At 39.4% G+C, this 27,274-nt stretch overlaps 1 protein-coding gene across 1 annotated transcript in view; it reads right to left on the reverse strand.

The window, feature by feature from the left end:
• LOC115896892 (mediator of RNA polymerase II transcription subunit 12-like protein) overlaps positions 1-27,274 on the reverse strand; it is a 106,367-nt gene that overhangs the window by 7,326 nt on the left and 71,767 nt on the right. The window contains exons 8-12 of the mRNA XM_030928695.1: positions 26,157-26,426; positions 24,366-24,515; positions 23,496-23,595; positions 23,037-23,173; positions 806-937 (exon numbers count right to left, since the gene is read on the reverse strand). Coding sequence (XP_030784555.1) covers positions 806-937; positions 23,037-23,173; positions 23,496-23,595; positions 24,366-24,515; positions 26,157-26,426 — 789 coding nt within the window. The remainder of the gene's footprint in view (positions 1-805; positions 938-23,036; positions 23,174-23,495; positions 23,596-24,365; positions 24,516-26,156; positions 26,427-27,274) is intronic.

A 27,274-nucleotide genomic window follows, 5' to 3' on the forward strand; every position in this document is an offset into this window, starting at 1 on the left:
CTGGTCAGATGATGTACACACATTCCCCATAGCCATCCCTGCTAACAGTCACAGGCAGAAAAGAAGGCCTGCTTAGAAAATTCCCCGCAATAAAAGCAATGTTGACGAACTTAGTTTTGCTTTCTCCCTTATAATTTATTTTCAAGGCTGTAATTGCTCTCTCTGGGACCAGAATATAATCTCAAAAGCAAAACAAATTGGTATTTATAATATCATAATCATAACTGCCTCAAAAAAGTATATCCAAATCCACTAAAATATGTAGTTGTAAATTTCATAAAAGTTGGTATATCTTATACACATTTGCACATGTATATTGCACATGTGTATGTATGTTGTGTATACGCATATTTCAACATAGCAAAGAAACTTCCTTGTTCTAAATCAGATGCTAAAATTTTATTATTTTATCTTTGATTTACTTTTGTAGAGAGAGAGTCTCGATCAACCAGGCTAGAGTACAGTGGCACCATCATAGCTCACTGCAGCCTCAAACTCCTGGGCTCAAGAGATTTTCCTGCCTTCTCCTCCCAAAGCACTGGGATTATAACAGGTGTGAGCCATTGTGCCCAGGCTAAAGTTTTATTTTAAAAGACACCATTTTTAAATTAGTTCAGAATATAAATGGCTGCATCAATTTAGAGAGATTCTACTATATGAATCTTCCCTACGTGAATTTTTACATCCTCCCTTTTTTCCTCAAGAGCAAAAGAATAACATAATGAGGGTAAGAGAAAATGATCTTCCCCAAAACAGTATTTTTTACATTAGGCCATTCAACAAGCAGAAAGAAAATGGAACCTACCTCTGCCTCAATTTCTGCTTGCCTCTTCTCCAGGAGTTTTGCCACAGCCATGGCCCTGTGCTTGCCAGACCGTTTGCAGCTCACGGCCCATTCACATAACAGCGTCACCACAGCTTCATCGTTGGGCGCAACCTAATGACCAACAGAGAGGGGTACCAGCCACATCAAATGAAACATTCACCCAGCAGGAGTCAGGAAGCAAGCAAGGGAATATCTAACGCTTTAAAGCTTTCTTCCATGTTTTATTATAGTAGCTTTAGAAAGCGCTTTCAAATCATTTCTAATTGAAATACAAAGAATAAACCTATACAAGGAAAGAAATAACTCACACTGAATCTGTGACAATTCCAAAAGAATCAGAGCTTCCCTGTGGATGCCTTCACTTACACAGGGACATAACCTAGCCCCAACTACTCTCTAGAACTCAAATTTCAAAACCAAACAGTAAGGGAAAAAAACACCACTGATTGCCAAGAACAGCTGTCACAAAGTCAAAGTACATCACTCTACTGTTGGCACCCTCAGACTCCCCACTCACTCAATGCCTCATTCAATAAATAATTCTAACAAGCCAGGTTATCCAGTGACCCACTCCAATACAAAATTAGAAGGAACAAACCAGAGGGGATGCTGGAATGCTGGTAAGACACCCATCCCAATGGAAATAACACACACAAAAAATGACAGCCCAGCACCAAAAAGAACCAACAATTAAGAGCAGACACAGTCAACCACGGACAGCAACCAGGTCTAGGTAGGGCTCAGCATGGCGACCAGAACTGTCAGCCACAGTTGCCATGGCCTAGAAATAGGCACCAGCGACTGACGGTGAGAGGATGTTGAGGACCCAAGAGACGTGAGTCGCGGGATGGGGGTGCAGGGAGTGGTAAGCAATGAGATGGTACTTGTGTACGATCTGTCCTTTCCTTTTAGAGGATTGACGCTGACCAACAGGACATAAACTACAAGCTTTTAATATGTCCCCATGGGTATAAACATTATGCCAGAAAAACTAGATAATCACAGCATTTGCACTACAGGCTATGTGGAAAGTTAATACTTTAGAATCCATAAACTCAATTAAGATTACGATATGGCTATGAGCACACTCCACAGAAGAACATACATACATGCATGAACTTAGCATATTTCGGAAGGTTTGTGCAGTCTGAAAAGCCATCCAAGAATCCCAGAATAAGTATCCCTGATCAGCTTTAGACGCTAGCAAACAATTCACATCATGAAATGAGTTTATTCCAAGATTTTTATTCATCGTACCCTAAATTTTGTCATTTAAACACGTTTACCCAAACCAAAGAAATGAGTTACCTGAGGCAGATACCTCAAAGGGAGTTCTGTTTTCCTAATTTAAAACAAGTGAAAGAAATGTTTGAACATAACATTTCAAACAGAAAGTAAACTGGGAGGATTTTCTTCCCAGATTCACTCTAACCTACATAAAGATAAAAATATAAAAGTCAATCCAGTGAAGGACCACATGCTTATAGGTTTAGAACATTAAAGATAACAAAAAGAGTTATCCTAAAAATATGCTTTCAGTTTTTATTAGTCTAAGCAGTAATATGCATCATATGCAAATTTACAAAGATTTTTTCTACTGCATCTTCAACATTACATTAAAATGTGCTACAAAAAAAGAAACAGGTGATTTTAAAATTTAAAAACTTCTTTTCCCACTGAAGATTTTATGTGAGATTTAGTATCTATGTGAAATTAGTGAGACATATAGAGGAACTGTATGTGATCGGTAATGTCTCAACAAGTAGGTGGGAGAACAGATTTCTTCAGATCTACTGAATGAACTACAACAAAAGAGAAGTCAAAACAAATCACATTACCACATCCCCTTTATAAACCAAAACAATAGCCAGTGTGCCCACATCATCTCTGAGAAAACAATCACAAATTCATCACACATGACACTCTGAAGATCAATAAGCTGAGCACAGTGTACGCACAGCATACATGATTCTGAAAAGGCAGGAGAAAGACAAATCCGATCTGGGCACCCATAACGTGCATGAGTGTTACGTGCTGTTAGGGATAGGAAGGCACATTTTCTTGCTCAAGAAGCTTACACTCCTCAAGAGATAAGAACCAAACAGCGAACATACAGCAGAAAACACTGCACATCAACAGGGACAACCCAGGGAAGGTTTTATGACAGGCAGGTTTTATGAGAAGGTTCAAGGCGTGGTCTTGAACCTTCATATAGTCACACTGTTAACCACAGTTTTATCCAGAGAGAGGACTATAGGATATTTTTATTTTCTGCTTTTATCATGCAAAAGAAAAACACTGTTTCTATTATGGGGGAAAAAATGTAAATCGGCCTTGGAGGAAAAATGTAAGATTTTTGATAAATAGAAAAAAAATGTAAAGGACAGAAAAGACCTGTCTAAACATAGTGGAAATCATACACCCTCCTGCAGCCTTGGGGTATAACCTCCACTTACACGACTATGTGCCAGGCACTGTGTTCTGCCCTATTTATATATATGATCTCATTTTACCCTTACAGAAACCTGAAAGTAGTTACCCCAACTGTGATGAGAGGCAAGCTAAACCCATGCCTCCAACCCCAAACTCACCCCTCAGCTACTAAAACCCATCCACTTCCTGGGCACCTCCACCTGCTGACAACAATCACCTGACCCCAAACTAAGCTCATCCTACCCCTAAAATACATTTCTTGTCCTGTGTACTTTCTCTTAGAAAATGGCATCACCATTCAGGTCAGAAAGCTGAGAGTGCTTCTCTCTCCTCAGCCACATTCTAGCTACACTCCAGTTTGAGCCCCTCAGACATGCTATGCCCACTTCCACCTCGGGCCTCAGTGTTGGCAGCCCTTTCCCTCCAGTGCATTCCTTAACCCCAAGTTTCACAGAGCAGCCCCTTCTCTCCCCTAAAATCTGGAGGATTCAGGCAGACCAGAGGTACCCTGGCCACCCTTGCAAACATCACGCTATTTCGTTTGCTTAGCAGTGAATGCTGCTATCTGAAAATGTTTTCTTCACTTATTTACAATTTTACTGTCTGCATTCTCTCACTAGTAAACAAGGATTTCAAGTGGGAACATCATGAACAAAGCCACTCAGCAGGCCCACTTACAGAAATCCTACGAATGACAAAAAAACTCAATCTAATTGAGGGCAAACTATTGGGTTTATCTTATGGCATACATCCAACAGCAGTCCGAATGAATTTTAAAAAGTAAAATAAGGAAGCACTGTTATAACACCTAGAGCATTCACAATCATTTTCAATCAGCTTGCTCTAATCTCTAAATTATGCTCCTGGAGATGCAAAGAAAACAAGCAGAGACATTTTCTCTCTCCTAATTCATATAGTCTTCACTCCTTTAGGTGTCTTGTCATCTCAAGCAACTTTAACTTACCTCATTAAAAAAAAAAATCATTTCGCTAAATTAAAATGTTATTTTTACATTTTCATGTCTTTATTCCACTGAGTTATTATTGCAAGGTCACAATGCTACATAAAATAAGCAAAATTATTCCTTTAAGACTACCAGAAAAGGTTATTACAAATGATAGTCCAGGCACAGTGGTTCACGCCTATAATTCCAGCACTTCGGGAGGCAGATCACCTGAGGTTAGGAGTTCAAGACCAGCCTAACCACCTGACCACCATGGTGAAACCCCATCTCCACTAAAAATACAAAAATTAGCCAGGTATGGTGGTGCATGCCTGTAGTCCCAGCTACTCAGGAATCTGAGGCAGGAGGATCACCTGAACCCAGGAAGCAGAGGCTGCAGTGAGCCAAGATGATGCCTCTGTACTCGAGCCTAGGCAACAGAGTGAGACTCCATCTAAAAAAAAAAAGACAATGAGCTAGGTACAGTGGCATGCACCTGTAGTCCCGGCTACTGGGGAAGCTAAGGCAGGAGGATTACTTGAGACCAGGAGCTTGAGGCTAGCCTGGGCAACACAGTCAGACCCTGTGTCTTAAAAGAAAAAAAATGGAAAGAAAGACATGGCAATGATTTCTACACTTATATAAAAGCACTAATGATGAGCTGAAATTACAACTATCAATTTTTATTTTTAAAGAATATATTTCACTTTTATATTTCTAAACATGCTTGAGATAAAAGACCCACCAATGTGACTTTCATTTTATACTTTTGCATGTATTCCAAATTTTAAATGAATATATATTATTTTTAATACCAAAGAAATAAAATACATATTTAAAAAATATCTACAACATAATATCCTTAGATGCTGATTCCAAATACAAAATTAGCCTAGGAGTTTGACAAATCTCCAAATGGCTTTTAAAAAAGATTGCCAGCAAACTTAACCACCGAGAAAATAGAAGTGTTTTTTTTTTTTTAATCTTTTAAAAGTAAAATCACTTAAGAATTTAAAATCATTTAGGAAAGAATTTTTTTGATAATCATAAAAAATGACTTGCCAAGAAAACAATTTACTAGAAAAACTGGTCAATTCTTTGGAAGAAGAATAGGGTAGTTGCTTACATGTTAAACAATGTAGTGAAATAAAGCAAACACTGTATCTATGTGTATACTGTGCACTGAAGAAAATTAAATTTACAAAATGTCCGCTGGAATTCCAAGTCTGTGCAGAAGAGTTGGGTCCTTGATAATTTCCTAAAACAGATTCATAAAAATCCAATGAATATGGAAAGGTACACTTGTCTCTCAACGATTTGACTCATCCAATTTAAGTAACAGACATGTCTTCACCTAGAGATGCATAGAAAAGAACACATAAAGAAAAGAGTTCTTTTGAACACATCCAGATGTCACCACTGGGGTTTGGGGTAATGTGCTAGAAAACAAGTTCCAAGAAGGAGTCAACTCACTTCCAAAGGTACCCATTAATGTGCTTTCTTTTTAAGTACCCATAATATGGTGGGCACTGGGGAAACCAAAATTTTAAAGATCTTGTCCCTATCCTCAATATGCTCACCTTCTAGAGAGAAAACACTAAAAGACAAGTAATCATAAAGCAACAAGACATTTCTAGAGTGGAGGAATAAGTAAGTCTAGCCTTCCACCTCTTCGATATCTCCTCGGAGGGGAGCATACATCTGCCCCAACTTACTGACATCTGAGGTCTCAATCTGAAGAAATTTCTGCGGGCTACCTGCTGCAGTTGTAGTCCCAATTTCTGATTTTTAGAAATTAAGTGAATTAAGAAACCCATAAATTAAAGCCTTGAGGAAAATGCTGCTGAAAAGACTGAGCTTTTAGGAAATATAAAATTTCAGCACAAAAATTTTCTTGTCCTTTTATCAATTATGCCTATAAAAAGTTACGCATTTCAAAATCTTATATTTAACCAATAAATATTTTCCAATACCAGCTACATACGAAGAATGTAATGTCCACTATTTCTTAAATATCATAAAACCTGTCAAGTGATGCCATCCTTTCCTTAGGATAGAGTGGTGGGAATAACGGAATAGGTTCTGCGCCTACTTTAAAAGAAATGATATTTCCCAGCACCATTTATTAAATAGGGAATCCTTTCCCCATTTCTTGTTTCTTTCAGGTTTGTCACAGATCAGATGGCTGTAGATGTGCGGTATTATTTCTGAGGACTCTGTTCTGTTCCATTGGTCTATATCTCTGTTTTGGTACCAGTACCATGCTGTTTTGGTTACTGTAGCCTTGTAGTATAGTTTGAAGTCAGGTAGCGTGACGCCTCCAGCTTTGTCCTTTTGACTTAGGATTGTCTTGGCAATGCGGGCTCTTTTTTGGTTCCATATGAACTTTAAAGCAGTTTTTTCCAATTCTGTGAAGAAACTCATTGGTAGCTTGATGGGGATGGCACTGAATCTATAAATAACCTTGGGCAGTATGGCCATTTTCACAATATTGATTCTTCCTATCCATGAGCATGGTATGTTCTTCCATTTGTTTGTGTCCTCTTTTATTTCACTGAGCAGTGGTTTGTAGTTCTCCTTGAAGAGGTCCTTTACATCCCTTGTAAGTTGGATTCCTAGGTATTTTATTCTCTTTGAAGCAATTGTGAATGGAAGTTCATTCCTGATTTGGCTCTCTGTTTGTCTGTTACTGGTGTGTAAGAATGCTTGTGCTTCTGCACATTAATTTTGTATCCTGAGACTTTGCTGAAGTTGCTTATCAGCTTAAGGAGATTTTGGGCTGAGACAATGGGGTTTTCTAAATATGCAATCATGTCATCTGCAAACAGGGACAATTTGACTTCTTCTTTTCCTAACTGGATACCCTTCATTTCTTTCTCTTGCCTGATTGCCCTAGCCAGAACTTCCAACACTATGTTGAATAGGAGTGGTGAGAGAGGGCATCCCTGTCTTGTGCCAGATTTCAAAGGGAATTTTTCCAGTTTTTGCCCATTCAGTATGATATTGGCTGTGGGTTTGTCATAAATAGCTCTTATTATTTTGAGGCACGTTCCATCAATACCAAATTTATTGAGCGTTTTTAGCATGAAGGGCTGTTGAATTTTGTCAAAAGCCTTTTCTGCATCTATTGAGATAATCATGTGGCTCTTGTCTTTGGTTCTGTTTATATGCTGGATTACGCTTACTGATTTGCAAATGTTGAACCAGCCTTTCATCCCAGGGATGAAGCCCACTTGATCATGGCGCATAAGCTTTTTGATGTGCTGCTGAATCCGGTTTGCCAGTATTTTATTGAGGATTTTTGCATCGATGTTCATCAGGGATATTGGTCTAAAATTCTCTTTTTTTGTTGTGTCTCTGCCAGGCTTTGGTGTCAGGATGATGTAGGCCTCATAAAATGAGTTAGCGAGGATTCCCTCTTTTTCTATTGATTGGAATAGTTTCAGAAGGAATGGTACCAGCTCCTCCTTGTACCTCTGGTAGAATTCAGCTGTGAATCCATCTGGTCCTGGACTTTTTTTGGTTGGTAGACTATTAATTATTGCCTCAATTTCAGAGCCTGCTATTGGTCTATTTAGGGATTCAACTTCTTCCTGGTTTAGTCTTGGGAGAGTGTAAGTGTCCAGGAAATTATCCATTTCTTCTAGATTTTCTAGTTGATTTGCGTAGAGGTGTTTATAGTATTCTCTGACGGTAGTCTGTATTTCTGTGGGGTAGCTGGTGATATCCCCTTTATCATTTTTTATTGCGTCTATTTGATTCCTCTCTCTTTTCTTCTTTATTAGTCTTGCTAGCGGTCTGTCAATTTTGTTGATCTTTTCAAAAAACCAACTCCTGGATTCGTTGATTTTTTGGAGGGTTTTTTGTGTCTCTATCTCCTTCAGTTTTGCTCTGATCTTAGTTATTTCTTGTCTTCTGCTAGCTTTTGAATGTGTTTGCTCTTGCCTCTCTAGTTCTTTTCATTGTGATGTTAGAGTGTCAATTTTAGATGTTTCCTGCTTTCTCTTGTGGGCATTTAGTGCTATAAATTTCCCTCTACACACTGCTTTAAATGTGTCCCAGAGATTCTGGTATGTTGTATCTTTGTTCTCATTGGTTTCAAAGAACATCTTTATTTCTGCCTTCATTTCGTTATGTACCCAGTAGTCATTCAGGAGCAGGTTGCTCAGTTTCCATGTAGTTGAGTGGTTTTGATTGAGTTTCTTAGTCCTGAGTTCTAGTTTGATTGCACTGTGGTCTGAAAGACAGTTTGTTATCATTTCTGTTCTTTTACATTTGCTGAGGAGTGCTTTACTTCCAATTATGTGGTCAATTTTGGAAGCAGAAAGCTGAAACTGGATCCTTTCCTTACTCCTTATACGAAGATTAATTCAAGATGGATTAGAGACTTAAATGTTAGACCTAATACCATAAAAACCCTAGAAGAAAACCTAGGTAGTACCATTCAGGACATAGGCATGGGCAACGACTTCATGTCTAAAACACCAAAAGCAACGGCAGCAAAAGCCAAAATTGACAAATGGGATCTAATTAAACTAAAGAGCTTCTGCACAGCAAAAGAAGCTACCAGCAGAGTGAACACGCAACCTACAGAATGGGAGAAAATTTTTGCAACCTACTCATCTGACAAAGGGCTAATATCCAGAATCTACAAAGAACTCAAACAAATATACAAGAAAAAAACAAACAACCCCATCAAAAAGTGGGCAAAGGATATGAACAGACATTTCTCAAAAGTAGACATTCACACAGCCAACAGACACATGAAAAAATGCTCATCATCACTCGCCATCAGAGAAATGCAAATCAAAACCACAATGAGATACCATCTCACACCAGTTAGAATGGCAATCATTAAAAAGTCAGGAAACAACCGTTGTTGGAGAGGATGTGAAGAAATAGGAACACTTTTACACTGTTGGTGGGATTGTAAACTAGTTCAACCATTATGGAAAAGAGTATGGCAATTCCTCAAGGATCTAGAACTAGATGTACCATATGACCCAGCCATCCCACTACTGGGTATATACCCAAAGGATTATAAATCATGCTGCTATAAAGACACATGCACGCGTGTGTTTATTGCGGCACTATTCACAATAGCAAAGACTTGGAATCAACCCAAATGTCCATCTGTGACAGACTGGATTAAGAAAATGTGGCACATATACACCATGGAATACTATGCAGCCATAAAGAAGGATGAGTTTGCGTCCTTTGTAGGGACATGGATGCAGCTGGAAACCATCATTCTTAGCAAACTATCACAAGAACAGAAAACCAAACACCGCATGTTCTCACTCATAGGTGGGAACTGAACAGTGAGATCACTTGGACTCGGGAAGGGGAACATCGCACACCGGGGCCTATCATGGGGGCGGGGGGGGGGAGGGATTGCATTGGGAGTTATACCTGATATAAATGATGAATTGATGGGTGCTGACGAGTTGATGGGTGCAGCACACCAACATGGCACAAGTATACATATGTAACAAACTTGCACGTTATGCACATGTACCCTAGAACTTAAAGTATAATTTTAAAAAAATGATATTATCAAAGAAGTTTTACAATGACTTATACTAACTTCTCAGAGAGAATATCTTCAGCAATGGAACTATGAAAATTTTTCGTTTGTTTTTATTTCCATTTTTTCTGCAGGCAAATGGGCCATATTTCGATGTCTGATTATAGACATACAGATAAGAAGGGCAGATGGGAGAGGCTTGCAATGGAACACAGGAAAGGGAAGGTCAATGGTGCATGGGAGCAGTAAATCCCAAGTCCTATCCAAGAGGGGTCATTCTCAGCCCTCAGACAGTGTCTCTCACCATGCTTTCCTTCTTCCCCTTCAAGGGGTAATTACAGTACCCCATCCTCTCAGCTTTATTGTTATACTCTGCATTTGGAGCTGTGAGAGGCAGTTTAAATTTCAGGCAATTCTTTGGATGTAAGAAAAAAAAAAATTCACTCCATCAGGTACTCATTAGGTGCAATGTGCTCTAAAACATTTCAGATTCCAAAGGTCTAGACCAGCCCTGACCAAATAAAGTATATGTTTCTCTTATGATTAAACCCCCTCTTTTTCTACAGTCTCGCTCTGTCACCCAGGCTGGAGTACAGTGGTGCAATCTCGGTTCACTGCAACCTCTGCCTCCTGGGTTCAAGCGAGTCTCCTGCCTCAGCCTCCCAAGTAGCTGGGGTTACCAGCGGGTGCCACCTCACCTGGCTAATTTTTGTACTTTCAGTAGAGATGGGGTTTCACCATGTTGACCAGACTGGTCTAGATCTCCTGACCTCAGGTGGTCTGCTCACCTCAGCCTCCCAAAGTGCTGGGATTACAGGCATGAGCCACCACGCCCAGCCAAAAACTCATTTTTTAGAATAGGTTTTCTGCAGTATTTATGGCTTATTCTAGTCATGGACTAAAGTCATGGGATTTATAGCAGACCATAGCAGACACAATAAAAACAAAAAATTGGAAGTCTTAATGTTACATGTAAATCTTTTCAGTTGCTTCTAATGAAAATTTAATATAAAATAACTTGTGGATTAAGTTATGGGTTTAATCATGCTGAAAATCAATAATGATGACAGACTACCAAATTTACAGGTAGTAGTAATAAGGATAATTAACATGTACTGAGTGCCTACCCAATTTACAGTCAGACATTGCAATAAATGTGTTTCAGGAATTATTTCTTTCAATCTTCACAACCTATAAGTTGGTTATATTACCCTCAGTTTACAAATAAGGAAACTCCAAGGCAACGAGATGGCAAATAACTTGTCCAAGGTCACTTAGCTAAGTAATGGAGCTCTAGCCACAAGGTAACTCTTGGAAATGAACAAGACAGGTAAAGCAAAACCTGTGTGTCAAAAAAACCTGGGTAGTAACTCTGTCCTTCCCTCCAGGGTACACAATATACAATAGCCTTTTATATGCACCCCCAGTGCCTCTGGCTTCTCCTGATTCCACCCTCCTCAATGCTTACAGCCTTAGAGTATATTGCTCCCTTATGCTGCAATATTTACTCCTACTTAACAAGAACATTTCACAACACAGCTTTGTGGCTATTAGATCTCCAGTTATTGGCATTAAATAAACATTAGGAGGGCTCAGGTACCACCCTGGAGGCGCACCACTGAGAATAATCAAAAGGAAGTACTTCATTCCAAACACTAAAAAGGAGGGTTCAGGTCTTCCCGGGGCAGAAACAGGCAGCTTTTCATATTGGCACTTTCTTTTTTTTAAAAAAAAAAAAGAAAACAAAGTCTCACTCTCGTCCAGGCAGGATTGCAGTGGCACAATCTCAGCTCACTGCAACCTCTGCCTCTTGGGTTCAAGCCATTCTCATGGCACTTTCTAATGAATATCAAGAAGTTGAACAAAGTAAGTGTGCCTCTCTAGCTTTAAGTAACAGGTGAATGAGGTACATAAGAACAAGAGGTAGGCTGAGGGGAGGGAGTAATTGAGCCCTGGCATATAAAGTTAAGGTCAAAGAAAAAATAATAAACTATAGGTCTAGCCCTGGCATAAATTAAAACATGTAATCATGGCAATAATAATATTAACAGTTTTAAGTTTTCAAGTGCAGGTAGTAGCAGTAATTAAAAAATATTTATTGGCCAGGTGCAGTGGCTCATGCCTGTAATCCCAACACTTTGGGAAGCCGAGCAGGAACAATGGCTTGAGGCCAGGAGGAGCAAGATCAGCCTGGGCAATGTAGTGACACCTCATTTAAAAGAAAAAAAAAAAGAAAGAAAAAGCCAGGCATGGTGGTGTATACCTGCAGTCCCAGCTACTCAGGAGGCTGAGATGGGAGGAGAACTTGAGCCTAGAAGTTCAAGGCTACAGTGAGGTATGATTGTAGGCGATAGCGAGACCCTGTCTCAAAAGCAAAAATTATTGAGCAAGTACTGGAAATTTTACACACATCATCTCTAATCTTAATGAACCCGAAAGCAGGTATTGCTATTCCCATTTCAAAGATAAGAAAACTGAGGTTCAAAGAAGTTAAGATGGTCATGGGCACAGAACTAGAAAACAGCACTAGGCTGTGCTAATTCCAAAGCCCCCACACATTCTGCTACACCATGTTGCTGCTCACATCACGGGTAAATCAAGATTATTTATAAAAGGAGGATCACCATTACATGGAAATCTCCTGAGTGGCTCACAAGGCCCAGGATCCCTGCTGCCCAGCACCACTCCAGCCAGGCATTGCCACCCTCTATCCCTCTCCAGGGACAAACTAGACTTCTAATCTAACTGATACACAGAAAATAAAAGCACAGGAGTGAATTACCAGAGACTTTATTCTGCCTCTAGATGCTCATATAATATTACCTGGAGCACAGTCCCACTTATTCTGCCTCTAACACATGTCAGACTTAATGTCGTTTTCATGGTTTTATTTTCAGCACCTTCCACAATGCCTGGTGCAGAGCAGGTTCAATTGATGTTTTTAAATCAAAGAGTAAAAGCAATACGCTGTTACATTAAACCAAAGGAACAAACAAGGTAGACAGGGATAAAGTTTAGAGATGCACTTAATTAATATGAAAAGTATCTGACTTAATTCTGCAGTTGACTAAGTGTGACACGCTAGAAGCATTCCCATTCCTCATGTAATGAGTCCAGGGTGCTGGCCTCAACACTATCACTTAGCATCATTTTGAAAGCGTTAACCAATGAGAAGAGACAGGAATAAATATCCGAAAGGATATGGCAATGTGTCACTACAGTCTGCATAAAATGATTATGCCCCACCCCCACCCCCCACCAACCAAGATAATTAACTAGAAAACTTTATTAGAAGTAATACAAGAGTTGAGCATCATGACCAGATAAAAATAAACAAGGAAAAAATGATGAACAATATTAAGCAGTAAAGGAAAGAAAATCCTGTAGAATATTATGCAGAAAGCAATTTCATTTATGTCCTCCAACCTTTATAGTTAAGTGTTCATATATGTATATGAAAGTTTCCATATTTACATTTCCAAAAGATATTTGAAACCTATTTTTTCCCTAGGCAAGTAATGGACCTCTTGCCACAACATAACTCTTGAAAGTGAACCAAATATGGACCAAAATTAACAGTGGTTACTGCTGGTATATATGTTTGTTTTATAGTATGCCCTGTTCTAATGCTTTAATGACAATCCTATCATTTTACAGTTGAGCAAACTAGAGTCTAAAGGTTAAATAACTGTCAAATGTCTCAAAGCTACTAGGTCAAATCTGAGTCCAACTCAAGCTATCAGTCTCCCGAGAGCGCTCTTATGCCAAAATACCTCCCATCTGGGCAGGGGAGTAGGACGGGGTCCAAGTTGTGGGCTGAACGAAATTTAATATCAAGAATGTATTCCTGTATTATATATACAACAATCACAAGAAGAAACTTCTACAGTGACAACAAACGAGAAGATGAATGGACACAAAATTCGAAAATCAGTAAGGTCCCTCAATAACAGCATTGTTTATCTGGCCTCATGAACTTGGGGCGTATCTACAGTGGCAAAATAGTACAAGTATTAATTCTGTAGCAAATAATCATAATTAATGACGTTACCTTCATCTATACTACAGCCATCTCACATGTGAAGAAAGATGTTCAACATCGGGGGATTTGCCACATTCTTCTCTCTCGGAGAAGAGCAGGCACAGATCTGATAGATGAGGCCTAATTCCGTAATTCAATGTATTCAGTAATTCAATAACCTAATAGTTGTAGAAGCTAACCACAGGTCTTCTCTCCTTCAACAAATAAAGAAGGTAAAATAACTGACAACTACATATGAGAGGCAGGCTTCCTTTAGAAATTAGGAGGTACTTGGTGAGATCTTTTACCAGTTTAAAGTAAGAAATTTCCTAATACATTACTTAGGTTATAAAATACCATAAAAAGGAATGGGGGAAAAAATCAATGACTTATTACTATCAGCAACAGCTAAGTAAAAAGAGTTGAAATTTTTTTTAAAATTAAAAATAAAAGGACTTAAGATACTGAATAAAGCTCTTAACAGCTCTTTAATCTTAGACTAAAAGGACATATTTACAACTGAAACCAATCACTCTTAGTTAAGGTCAAACAAAATGGTCACATTTGGAGAAAGATATTATTCATATTACAGCACCAATAAATAATATGGAATAATATGTAGTGTAGTTATAATAACAAGTCATATAGTTTGCAAGCTGAGGCATACTGTGAGGAGCTGGATGAACTGCAAGCCACAGAAGTAAAAAAGTTGATCTTAACTGCTAATAGAACATAACCTTGCTGTACCGGGTCACAGTCACCAATATAAGGTAATAGGCCTAACACTGTTAACCATAAATTCACAAGATTTATGACAAAAGCATAAATGGTATTTATTTTTTATAATCTTTATACATATGAACATTTCCAAGCCTGTCATGGTGGCCCAGACATGGTCACCTGTAATCCCAGCAACTCGGGAAGATCACTTGAGCCCAGGAGTTCAAGACCAGCCTGAGCAATACAGTAAGACCTTATCTTTAATTAGCCAGGTGTGTGGCGTGTGTCTATAGTCCCAGTTATTCAGCAGGGAATCACATGAGCATAAGAGTTCAAGGCTGCAATGAGCTGTGATTGCACCACTGCACTCCAGCCTGGGCAACAGAGCAAGACCCTGTCTCTTACAAGAAAAATTAAAACAAAAAAAAGTTTAAAAAATATTTTGCATATATACATTTCCAAAAGATATTTGAGATGGCTGATTTCTGACTGAGAAAGGGGCAAGTTTTCCTAACTTCACATCCTTACAATCAATGTTGATAGTCTTTAGGTCTTGTGACATCAGATAAACCAAATATATACCATGGAAGCAACTTCCTTTTTGTAAAGCAGCAGTTAAAATTAGAAGAGATCGGCCAGGAGCTGTGGCTCACGCCTATAATCTCAGCACTTTGGGAGGCCGAGGAGGGTGGATCACGAGGTCAGAAGATCGAGACCATCCTGGCTAACATGGTGAAACCCCGTCTCTACTAAAAATACAAAAAATTAGCCAGGCTGGTGGCAGGCACCTGTAGTCCCAGCTACTCAGGAGGCTGAGGCAGGAGAATGGCATGAACCCAGGAGGTGGAGCTTGCAGTGAGCTGAGATTGTGCCACTACACTCCAGCCTGGGCAACAGAGCAAGACTCCGTCTCAAAAAAAAAATAAATAAAAAGAAGATGAGATCTAATTCTGGGAAGAAACAAGACAGATAAGACAATCCTCTCTGAGTATTTAAATCAACTAATTTTTAATTTAGGTTTGTCATGTATTTGCACTTCAACAAAAATATGCATCTTCTAATCCTCAGTCAACATTTAAGTAATACGAATGAAAAAAATAGAGGAGTTCTGAGAAATATGTAATTGCATAACAGAAAGTCATACAAGGGCTGATCCATAATTTCAAAGTAAAATCTCTCCAAAAGTCCTTAACAAGTACATGTCTCTCATATTTAAAATACAGACTGAGCATCCCTAATCTGAAAATCCAAAATCTGAAATGCTCCAAAATCTGAAACGTTTTGAAGACCAACATGATGCACAAAGGAAATGCTCACTGGAGTATTTCACATTTCAGATTTTCAGATTGCGGTGCTCCACTGGTAAGTATATAATGCAAATATTCCAAAACCTGAAAACAGTCTAAACTCCTAAACACTTCTGCTCTCATATATTTCAGATAAGGGATATTCAAGCTATAATTAAAATATTTTGCTTAATTTCCAAAATTCAATGAACAATAAACTTTACTGCTTGCCTTTTATGAAGATCAAAGTAACATACAGATAAGAAGGAATTACAAATTTCTAGAAGATGGTGCTTTGTTCTACTCACTTGAAAACCAAAAGTTGTCCAGGCAAGAACATAACAACTGGCATTTACTAAGTGCTTATCATGTACTACTACACGAAGTGGAGTCTATTAGTAAGGCCATTTTACAGACAGACTGACATTAAGGGAGATTATAAGGGAGATCTGAAGCCACTCAAATACTTGGCAGCAAAATCAAGATTGAAAACCAGGTCTGAACTGTTCTAAAGTCTGTGGTATCCTACCAAGGCCAGGGTGCTCAACTTGAGGATTTGAATTTTCTAATTAAAATACTGTTTACTATGTTAAAATTGTCAAGCAAGTTTTAAAAAATTAATAGATTATTCCACCACATAAATGTACCAATATTCATATTTGGAAATGGTTCACGAAAATTGTTCATTACATCTGAAACTTGTTACTTCAGCTATATTGTTCCCTGAAATCAAATCATTTTTTAAATAAACAGTACAAGAAATAGGATGTACTAGTTAAGAGTACCATTTGGATTGTACTAGTTAATTGGAATTATTTAGGATTCCAATTCCTTTCTTCCATCAGTGAGGTGGGTATCAACCTCAACAATTTCTCATCCTCTCTAGCATTGGTTGCCTTGTCTAAAAAGTAAAAGATGTTTAAAAAAAAAAAAAAGAGAGAGAGAGAAAGAAAGAAAAAGAAAAACATGCATCTCACAGGCCAGGGAAAAACTAAATAAGATGACATAACACTAAAACCCGGCTCGTTGTTTAAAAAGAACACACACAAAAAAGTTAAAAAAAAAAAAAAAAGTCGCATAATACTCAAAAACAAATCAAGAGGCCCATTCCAATCTAAACAATGTGTGACTGCCCCTTCTCAGTGACAGCAAATCTAAATATCTGGATGCACAATTTTGTTTTCCCAACTATGTTACTAGAAACCAAACTTTTACCAACACATTATTTCAAAAAAAAGAAAATACTAGTTGTAAAAGACTAGCAACGCTTCCTTTGGGTGTCCAGTAGGAAATGTGTTAGCTTCTGAAGCACAATACGCTTCTGGCTGGACTGTGATCAGCATCAACAACATAAATTCAGCACACTTGGATCTCAACAGAAAGCCATTCATGCATGTTTTCCTTGCTTGCTTGACTTTTGCCTTGTTTGACTTTCTGCAGTCTTGGTTTTAGAAAGTGACTTTTTTCCTTCAACAACAACAAAACCTAAGCATTTAAATGAACTTGATTTCCTTTACAACATGGTCCTACAGCTACCCCATCCTGGGTGGGTCAATGCCATCCAACTGCCTCCCTACAGAGAGTAAAGACTTTATGAAAAACAGCAAATGTAAAAAGCCTGACAGATCCTGGCTGTGCCTTACGATTAGTAGACTGCATGATGGGTATCTGTATGTGCCCACAGTAGCCCCAAGGGGTCCACTATGAGTCTCTGATGATATTCCTTCCAATTCTGCAGAGTTTTTAACTAACTCTATAAACATCAGTTGGTAATAATAGCAGCTAGTGTTTATTAAGTACCCATTTACATGCTGGGGACTACAAATATTTGAATGGTTTATCACTCAAACATTATTTCATGTCATTTTCACATCATCAGGAAACAGCATGCCCATTTTACAAAATGAGGAAACTGAGACTCATCAAAAATAAGTGAATTGTCCATAGTGTCCCTAAAGAAATACACTAGCCTGCTGATTTCACAGCAGAGAGCTCCCCTGTCAGCCACACCCCTACCTCTACCTGCACGTACTCTCTTACATCTGAATCTAAGCATTCATAAGACTGACATATACAGATTCCATGACTGTATTTATCCCTACCTTTCCAAGCCAAATCTTACAGAGGTGCGTCCCCTTCCAGTTCACTGCCTGAGTAGCTTTTTAACGAGGTCTAAAAACTAAATTCAATAAATGCTACTGAGCATCTCCTGGGCCCCATGCATGGTACTTGGGGCTGATAATGTGCATAAGGTGAGGAGAAGAAGAAACACAGACCCCAGGGAAAGGCTTGCAGGAAGCCAAATGTGGAACAAGCACAGCACTGACAGAAAGTGAGCTTTTGTCCTCTGGATTGTGGTGGTGAGGCAGAGTTCACCAGCTGCACTGATACAAACCTGGCTGGGCCTGGGACACTTGGTGCCACAAGTGAGGAAAGTACATTTTCTAAACTTAGGGCCTTTGCCATTCAAAACGTCCCTATGAACTCATCACAACCTTTCAAAGAATTCTGCATGAATAGTCTAAGCATAAAACAAATCCAAACAATAAATATGTAAGTTTCCCAGTCTGGGGTGCGTGGTTTTAGCAGCAGGGAAGAAGGAAACACACATATTGTCGCAGCAGCATTCTGTCCAGTGCAGCTGGTTCCATCTTTTCATTACTCAGGAAGAAGTCGGCTTCCTGGGGCCCCCAAAGACAGAAGTGAAAAGGCAGTGAGCACTTTCTGCCACCTTTAGACCTTCCCTTCTATCCATGTCCTCGAGGCACCCCAAAGATGCAGCTGCCTCCGTCCTCACACTCATCCTAAACAGAGAGACGCCAAGAGGAAGGAAGTGGTCTGAGGCCTCTAAAAAGCAAAGAAGGCAACTCCTCCTCCAGCTGCTTAGAGGTGAGGTCACAAGTGACAGGCTCAGTGAGCATGTGGAAACCAGGGGTCCCACCATTCACATAACGACTCCTTTGTGTGGATGTCTAGATTTGCCACCTCCATTACCCAGACTAGAAATGGCTCTGAAACACTAAACAAGCAAATAAGTGAGTACATGCTGTAGAGGACACGTACCAGGAACTGAAAGTGACAAGCATCTGAGTGAACATGGCCAACAGACACAATGCCTTGCTGCACAGTATTTTAAGATCAGGAAAGTTTACATGCAGATCTTGACATCCAGCTTCTCTTGAAATGTCGGATGATCAGGCAACAGTGGATCCCAAGTAGAATCTAAGAATTTGAGAGGCTTCCCTCTTCAGACAGGCTCTGCTCACTTCCCAGACACCTCAACCCCCACCACCTCGAGGCTGCCCTATACATGGTGTCCCCTGACTCATTCCCACTACCTGCCTGGCCACTGTGGGACATGAGCCCTGACCTCAGTATTACCATCTTTATATCTCGCACTACTCTGAATGGAAAACCAAGCAGCACAGATCTAGAATAAGGAAACACGCAGGTTTTTGAGATTTTTATTTTCACCTCCCTTGCCACTGTACACAAAAGCCCAGACACAGAAACAGTAGCCAAGGAAATGAGGGGCAAAGGGCAACAGGGAGGGAGAGTAAAGAAACAGCACATTCCAGGCCAGGTGCAGTGGCTCATGCCTGTAATCATAACACTTTGGGAGGCTGAGGCGGGTGGATCACGAGATCAGGAGTTCAAGACCAGCCTGGCCAACATGGTGAAACCCCATCTCTACTAAAAATACAAAAATTAGCCGGGCGTGGTAGCAGATGCCTGTTAATCCCAGCTACTTGGGAGGTTGAGGCAGAGAATGGCTTGAACTCAGAAGGCAGAGGTTGCAGTGAGCCGAGATCATGCCACTGAACTCCAGGCTGGGTGACAGAGCAAGACTCCATCTCAAAAAAAAAGAAAAAGAAAAAAGAAAAAGAAAATGAAAAAAAGAAACAGTGCATTCCATGTGGAATCAGTGAAGGACACCACACAGCCTGGCACACCCCAACATGCGCACAGCATCAGCTCCTACTCCCATTATCATGACCACAGTACAACCACAAGGCAGGGCCCAGGCCTCAAATGCCTTCTGCCCAGGCCTCGAATGCCTTCATCCCATGCATTGCAGTTTTCAACAGGCTTTCACCAATACTGAAACTGATTACACACACAAACTTCTCCCATTTGGACAGAAGTTCTCCCCTCCCACAAGGAAGTACAGGGGACTGCATTTCCCTGTCGCAGTTCCAGAGGAAAGGGAATTAAGGAATGGAGGAGCATAAAATTCAGGTTTTCCAAACAGACGTGAGGAAGCAGGCTATGCAACCCGGGGCCTAGGCCTACCTAGACAGGACTTCTAGTAACAGCAAACCTCCAACCTATTGCAACTACGGAGGTTGATCATGTTTTATCTATCATGTTAGCTAAATCCTGAATGAATTATGAAAACAAAAAAGGGGAAGTATATTTTAAAGAAGTAAGACCGATTTCTGAATCCTAATCACACGCAACTCCTTATCAGAGTACAGCATCATCACATCAGTTCTTCCAGTATAATACTAATAATTGCTATATTATTATTAACAATTTTTGAAACATATTTGTGTAGTGTCTTATAATTCTCAAAGTGTTCATGTTTCAAGTCTTTCTGAAGTTGAGTCAACATTCAAAATAATTACTGCTAAATGGGGCAGATGGCCCTGCCTAGAGCCTCCGGACTCTCAGCCCTGAACACATGTCGCCCTCTAGTGGCATGCAACTCCCTGCATCCTGGGAGAAGTCACTCAGGTAGGGGAAGCTTCTGGCAGTGATCTCCAAACATTTCCCACATACCCTCTCAGCTCAAAGAGTTTTTTTAGTAAAAATTTTCAATACACACTTATTTGTAACTTCTATACCTATACTATCATAATAATTACATTCATCCCGAGACAAAAGAGGCTTTTGAAAATTATAATCTGACCAGAAGTTCTAATAATCTTCTTGCACCCTAATGGCTCACCGCAAGCACCCACTCTGTAGATGCCTGTGATTTACAGAGAACCTCACAGTGTGATTTCATTCAGAAAGATTGCAACATAATTTCTACCCTTGAATTTTTTTGAAAAAAGAAACAAACAAAAAACCCTTATTTTTTTCTTGAAAGTGCTGTGAGTAACTTAAGTGTCTGCAGGTGAATGAGGCAATAATCCTGAAGTTAGCCAGTGTATACACTCTGAAGCTATATAGTCAGGCTAACCACAAAACTAAGGTGGTTTTGATAATCTTGGTAAAACCCTCACCAGGAAACGATGTAGCTTTTACTCAACACTTGGTGCAAGAAGCTAAACAATCCAAGATCCCCCTGAATTTTGGGTATCCCTACTTTCCTTCCAGATAACTCACTTATATATATTAAAAATCTTGGTATTCATGAAGCCTTTTATCTAAGAAAGTCTTTACTAAAAATACACTTTGAGGTTTCCACCCAAAAAGAGCACGTAGCAGGCTAACTTGCCTCAGTAAGCAGAGGATTATATCAGCATGCTCCACTGAAGTATGGAGGCATTGCTACTGAGACTCACGATGAATTTAAAAAGCACACTCAATCGGTCCCTTGCTCTCAATGTTCCGAATGATCCCACCTGGCACCATTAGTCTTGAACCATATCTTTGAGAAGCAGGGTGATCAATCAAAACTTATTCCAAAAAGAATAATAATCTGGAATATGTATCAGGCTCACATTAAGGTAAGAGAAGGAAACATCTTTTCTTTCCACATATGCATTCCCAAAAGCTAGCTGAAATATCAAAGATGCTTGCCATCAGTTAACTAAGGTATTGAAGGTGTCTTAAAACTTACCTCTGCAGTCCTGGTGCCTAGCACAAGCTGGAGAGTATCATCGGCAGTTTTTTCATTGTGAAAAGAAGACAAACTTTTTATTTCTCCCCAAACAAGGTTGAGGAAAAAAACAACTGAATATCCTAGTTTTGGGGCAATTCATTCATGAAACAATCTATTGCTAGAAACGTATAAGATAAAAATTGTCTGTGATTATTAATTTTAGATATTAACTTGGCTAGGCTATTGTATCTAGTTGTTTGGTCAAACACCAGTCTAATTGTTGCTAAAAAGATTTTTTTAAGATGTGATTAAGATTTAAAACAGTAGACTTTGAATAAAGCAGATTATGTTCTATAATGTGTGTGAGCCTAATCTAGTCCATAGAGAGCCTTAAAAGACTGAGGTCCCAGACGGGCACGGTAGCTCAGGTCTGTAATCCCAGCACTTTGGGAAGCTGAGGTGGGCGAATCAGGAGGTCAGGAGTTCAAGATCGGCCTGGCCAACATGGTGAAACCCCCATCTCTACTAAAAACACAAAAAATTTGCTGGGCATAGTGAGCTGGGATTGCGCCACTGCACTTCAGCCTGGGTGACAGAGCGAGACTCCGTCTCAAAAAAAAAAAAAGATGATGATGAGATCTAATTCTGGGAAGAAACAAGACAGATAAGACAATCCTCTCTGAGTATTTAAATCAACTAATTTTTAATTTAGGTTTGTCATTTATTTGCACTTTAACAAAACATGAATCTTGTAATCCTCAGTCAACATTTAAGTAATACAAATGAAAAAAATAGAGGAGTTCTGAGAAATATTTAATTGCTGAGGTCCCCAGAGGAAGAAAGAATTCTGCCTCCAGACTGCCTTCGGACTCAAGACTGCCACATCAGTTCTTCCTTGAATCTCCAGCCTGCCCTGAATATCTCAAATTTGCCAGCCCCATAATCATGTGAGTCAATTCCTTAAAATAAATACCTCTCTCTTTTCTCCCCCTTTCTCTCTCTACGTAGATATAAACATGTATGTATACATACGTATATATATACATACACATAACACACACTTTTTTTCTATTGGTTCTATCTCTCTGTAGAACCCTAACACATTGTCTAAGGATTTTTGAAAGATCATGATCAAAAGTATTCATGCACTGCCCTCTGCTGTGCTAAACGTGAACATACATTCCCCCAAGTTAAAGCCAACCCACCATACTATGTCCCACCACTAAATGAAGGATATTCTTCTAAAACTAAAATTGGAGAGTGATGATAAAAGAACCAAGAAAAATCCTGCCAGTCAATATACCAATATTCCTAGGTAGACAAGCCCGACATTTCATTTTAATAATCGTGGGTAATCTTAGTACAACAATAGAATGATTTCAAAGTGTGTATGTCTTCATAAGATACTACACTTCATAGAAAAGGTTTCGCCAGAGTTTCCTGAATGAGAAAGAAGAAAATGCACTACGAAAACAAAAGGCAAAAATAATTTTAAAAAATTAACTACCTCTTGGTTATCTTTGTTTTGGTTTGCCCAGAAAATCTTATGATAAAGTGTCTCCATTGAATTGCTGGAATCAGTTCGGTCAAAACAGTGACGATCCAAAACTTCCAACGTGTGCAAAACCCGACTAATAGTCACCCCTATGAGCAGAAGTTAAACAAGTGGTTAATGAGGCCAAAAAACAGAATAAAACAGTACAAAATCACCATTCTATGTGAGGCAAAAGAAATTTTTTTAAACTACCATTCTTGGCATATGCTACCAAACAATCATCAAGAAAACCAAACCTGACATTCTAGACAGCCAGGATCTAAAAAGGCATAAACTGAAGATTGTCCTCAAAATTCACCAAGTGGCTCTGTCAAAAAGCTGCCTTATTCATGTGGAATTGTTTGTAAGAAGCAAAAACACGGCATAAAGTCCAACATTCAAAAGCACTCATTCCTCTGTGGCGTTCTGTACCTGCTGTGGATTCTTGGCACTTGTCAAATGACCACCGAACTTCCACTGCACGGCCTCTTTGTTTTATCTGTTGTTCTACTTCATAAATCCTTGCCCGAACCTGAAAGAGAATCGCTTCTAATTAACTTGCGCTTGGAATGCCACAGCGCCTGTCTAAATCATGTCAGGTTTTCCCCCACGTGAGTAAAGTATCCTATGGTGAACTACAATCTTGACTGCATTTTAGGAAATGCAGCCTGTGGCCCAATAAGTGAATTTTTAAAATTTACAAATGGCAATTCAATGTCAGTTTTCAATAATAAATGTTCACAAAAATAAATGCTTGCAAAATTTGTTTTACAAGTGAAATTTCTTTTTTAGGACACCACATGGAAAGGTGAATGTTCTAAAATAATCTCTTTGAGGCATTCTTTCATGTGTGAAAACAACTTGCAATGTTTTATTAAGAAAACTGCTTGGTAAAAGACAGGGATCTTATTCTAAATATTAATCACAATCTTATTGTTCAAGTCACATAAGGCTTTGAAACAAAAACCCAGTACTAGCAAGAGCATATAATAATTACTAAATATCAAAACTACTACAGGAGTCATGGTCATGTATTAGAACCACCACCATAATTACAGTCTGGGTGGCAGAACTCTCAGCAAGAATTGTTCAACAAGACGGTGAAAAGAAAGGGAGAAACTTCAAGAACTTCAGTGATTCTGAAGAGGCTAAACAATTCTCTAAGGTCACCCAGGGTGTTAGCGGGCAAAACTGGGAATAGCACCCAAGCATCTAGATACTAAAACCTGTGCTTGACCCACTGTGCCCTGATGCCTCTCAAGAATGAAAACAGCCATCAAATCACTGAAACATAAAGTCTACCTGCTGATTGAAAGCCGTGTTCCCACCCGGCATGGGGAGGCTAGAAGGGGCCACCTGTAGCAGATCCAGGGGTGAGCCTGGGTTTGCGCTCTTATTTTCATTTGTGGAATAATTCCACACCAAGGCACTTGGGCAACAGAGAGTGACAGTCTGGAAATGAAACAGATAAAGTTGGATGTTCAGAGGAAGGAGAAAAGCATAACAATAGCTAAACAGTAAAAATGACACCCCGTCATTGTTACAACTTAGAACAATGCCTAGACCATAATAAATGCTATCCATACACTAATATAATTATGACAATATTACGGTTATTCTCATCATCTTTAGGCAACAATACTCTCCCCCTGTTCTCTCTGTGGTCTGGCCAACCTTCCCGGTCTCCTCCATGGACTTCCCCTCTGCCCGACTCTTAGCACTCCTATCCTTCAGATTCACGATTCACGAATTCTCTCTCACTACAAAACTCTTCAGGCAACCTCACTCCCTCTTGGGTTTCTGAACAGCCAAAGTTCTTGACGGACTCGAATCCACACAAGTGGCCAACTGTCTGCCCAAATCTGCAGAATTGGACACGTAACAACTCTCGAACATATCCATTTGGAGGTTCTAAATAAAGGACAAAACAGTCCAAAATAGTCCAAAGCTCAACTCCCTGAAATGCTTCCAAACTGATTTATTTGCCTTGCAAGCCTCCTTCTTTCCTACCTCTCCTCTCCTACCAATCTTCCTTCTACTGTGGCCAATACAATCTAACGACATTACACAGCTACCTGTGTCACTTTGCTGCATAAAACCTTCCGATGACATCTCAATCATAAGGCCCACAGGTCGTCTTCTATGCCCTGACCCCCAACAGAGTTTTTATAATGTATGTCCCACTAATACCCACCTATGCAAAAGATAACTGACCAGCCTCTGGGCCTCTTCCCATACTGTTTCCTCTGCCAGGAAACTTTTACTACTTCTTTTTACTTGATCTTTCTCAACTCATTAGAACAACTAAAAACTTTCTTTCACAAAGCCTCTGTGAATTTTAGGCTGGGCTAGAGGTTCCCCTTTTCAACTGCTTTGGCACCCTGTGTATCTCCCCAACAGCCCTTGTCATATTATTTGGAAACTGTCCATTTATGACCCAGTTTTCCTGAAAAGACAGTAAACTCTGAGAATGGAGACCATGTCTTGAGGGCCGACTCTGTTTCGAAACTCCTTATTATACAGCAGAACACATTAAGAGCTCAAGAAATACGAACTGAACACTAAGCTGTGAGCTCCTCTAGGGCAGGGCTGTATCTCATTCCTGATATTCCTGGAAGGAACAGCCCAGCAACCAGCATGTTACTGGATGTTCAAGGACTACACAAGCAACAATGCTTGGAAGATGAACGGAGCCTGATATATGATTTGAACTTTAAAGAAACACTGACAGGCAACCAACCCAAGATGTGAACTGAGAAAGATGAAAAATGCTAGCTGGAGAAGCTGTCTTTCCAGAAGAACAATAATACAACTGACTTATTCTGTGGGTTCCCTGAAGGATTTTTAATTGAACTGCTTAATGACCCTAATAAAGGACAACTGCAATAACATTCTCCTAGACAAATGCGACAAATCTTCTCTCAGCTTGATCCATAATAGGGAAATAAAAACATAAAATTTCAATCAATAAATTACTTGGGTGAGGAAAAACCTAGAGGTGTAAAACATCAAACTGAACTGAAAATGCCATTCCTAACTCAATCACTTCCCACATTGAATTTTAACATAAAATAACAAGGGCCAAGGACTTACCTGCAACATACAACTAAGTCCATAAACCAGGGGACCATGCTGTGCACAGGAAAGAAAATCTGAGAAGGCCAGCTGCACGGGGCTCATGCCAGGGCCGGGGGGGCCAGGGCTGGGGGCCCCGATACTCGAGTTGTTTGGTCCTATCATCATGTGGGGTGAGTGGGCAGCAAGGAGGTTGGGGCTATCGCTCAGCAGCAAGGAAAGACGCCGGGCACAAAAGTAGGCAAGACGACGAGACAGGTAGGCCGACTGAACAAACTCATCTGAATACTGAGAAGTAGAAGGACACCAGACTTCAGTCATGTCTTATGAGTCTTGGTTAAATAACTATTTTAACACAGACTTTTTTTCATTTAAAAAAGAAAAAAAAAAAACTTCAAAGGTATAAAGCAAGTGCTGTCCAATAGAAATAGAATGTGAGCCACATGTATAATTTTAAAGTTTCTAGGAGCCATGAAAAAAATAAACAGGCAAAAATTAGAATCATGTATTTTATTTAGCCCAATATATTCAAATGTTATTTCGACAGGTAATCAACATAAAAAGTACTACTATTACACACTTTTCCATACTAAGTCTGAAATCTGGTGTGCATTTTACACTTAGAGCACACATCAATTTGGACTGGTCACATTTCAAGAGCTCAGTAGCCACATCTGGCTAGTGGCTATTGTAATGGACAGTGCAAGTGCAGACTATCTCAGGGGAGAGACACAGGAACCTATGGTATAGTCTGTGGGGAGGGTATGAGAGTGAAAGGGGAGAACTGCTGTTCATTGGATATTCTTCCATCTTGCTTGAATTATCAAATACATGTATCACCTAAGAATTTTTTTTTAAATAAACCTCATCTAGATACGTCAAATTTAAGCGTATCTTAGACTAATCATCAAAATAAAAAGTTTCCTACCCCAAGAGTCTCAAAGACTTGTCAAAAGATTGTAGAAGATTCTCTGTCTTCAAAAGGGATGATTTGTTTTGTTTTCACAGAAATTTGAGTTATTATATGGAGACAGTATTTTAAAAGTTGGTTGCTTTGCTCAGTGATGGGAGAAATCAATGTGGGTAAAATTACTTAAAAATTAGGACACATGGATAAAAACTATGAACACGGTTAA

Source organism: Rhinopithecus roxellana, chromosome 1, assembly GCF_007565055.1.
Source record: "Rhinopithecus roxellana isolate Shanxi Qingling chromosome 1, ASM756505v1, whole genome shotgun sequence".
NCBI lineage: Eukaryota > Metazoa > Chordata > Mammalia > Primates > Cercopithecidae > Rhinopithecus > Rhinopithecus roxellana.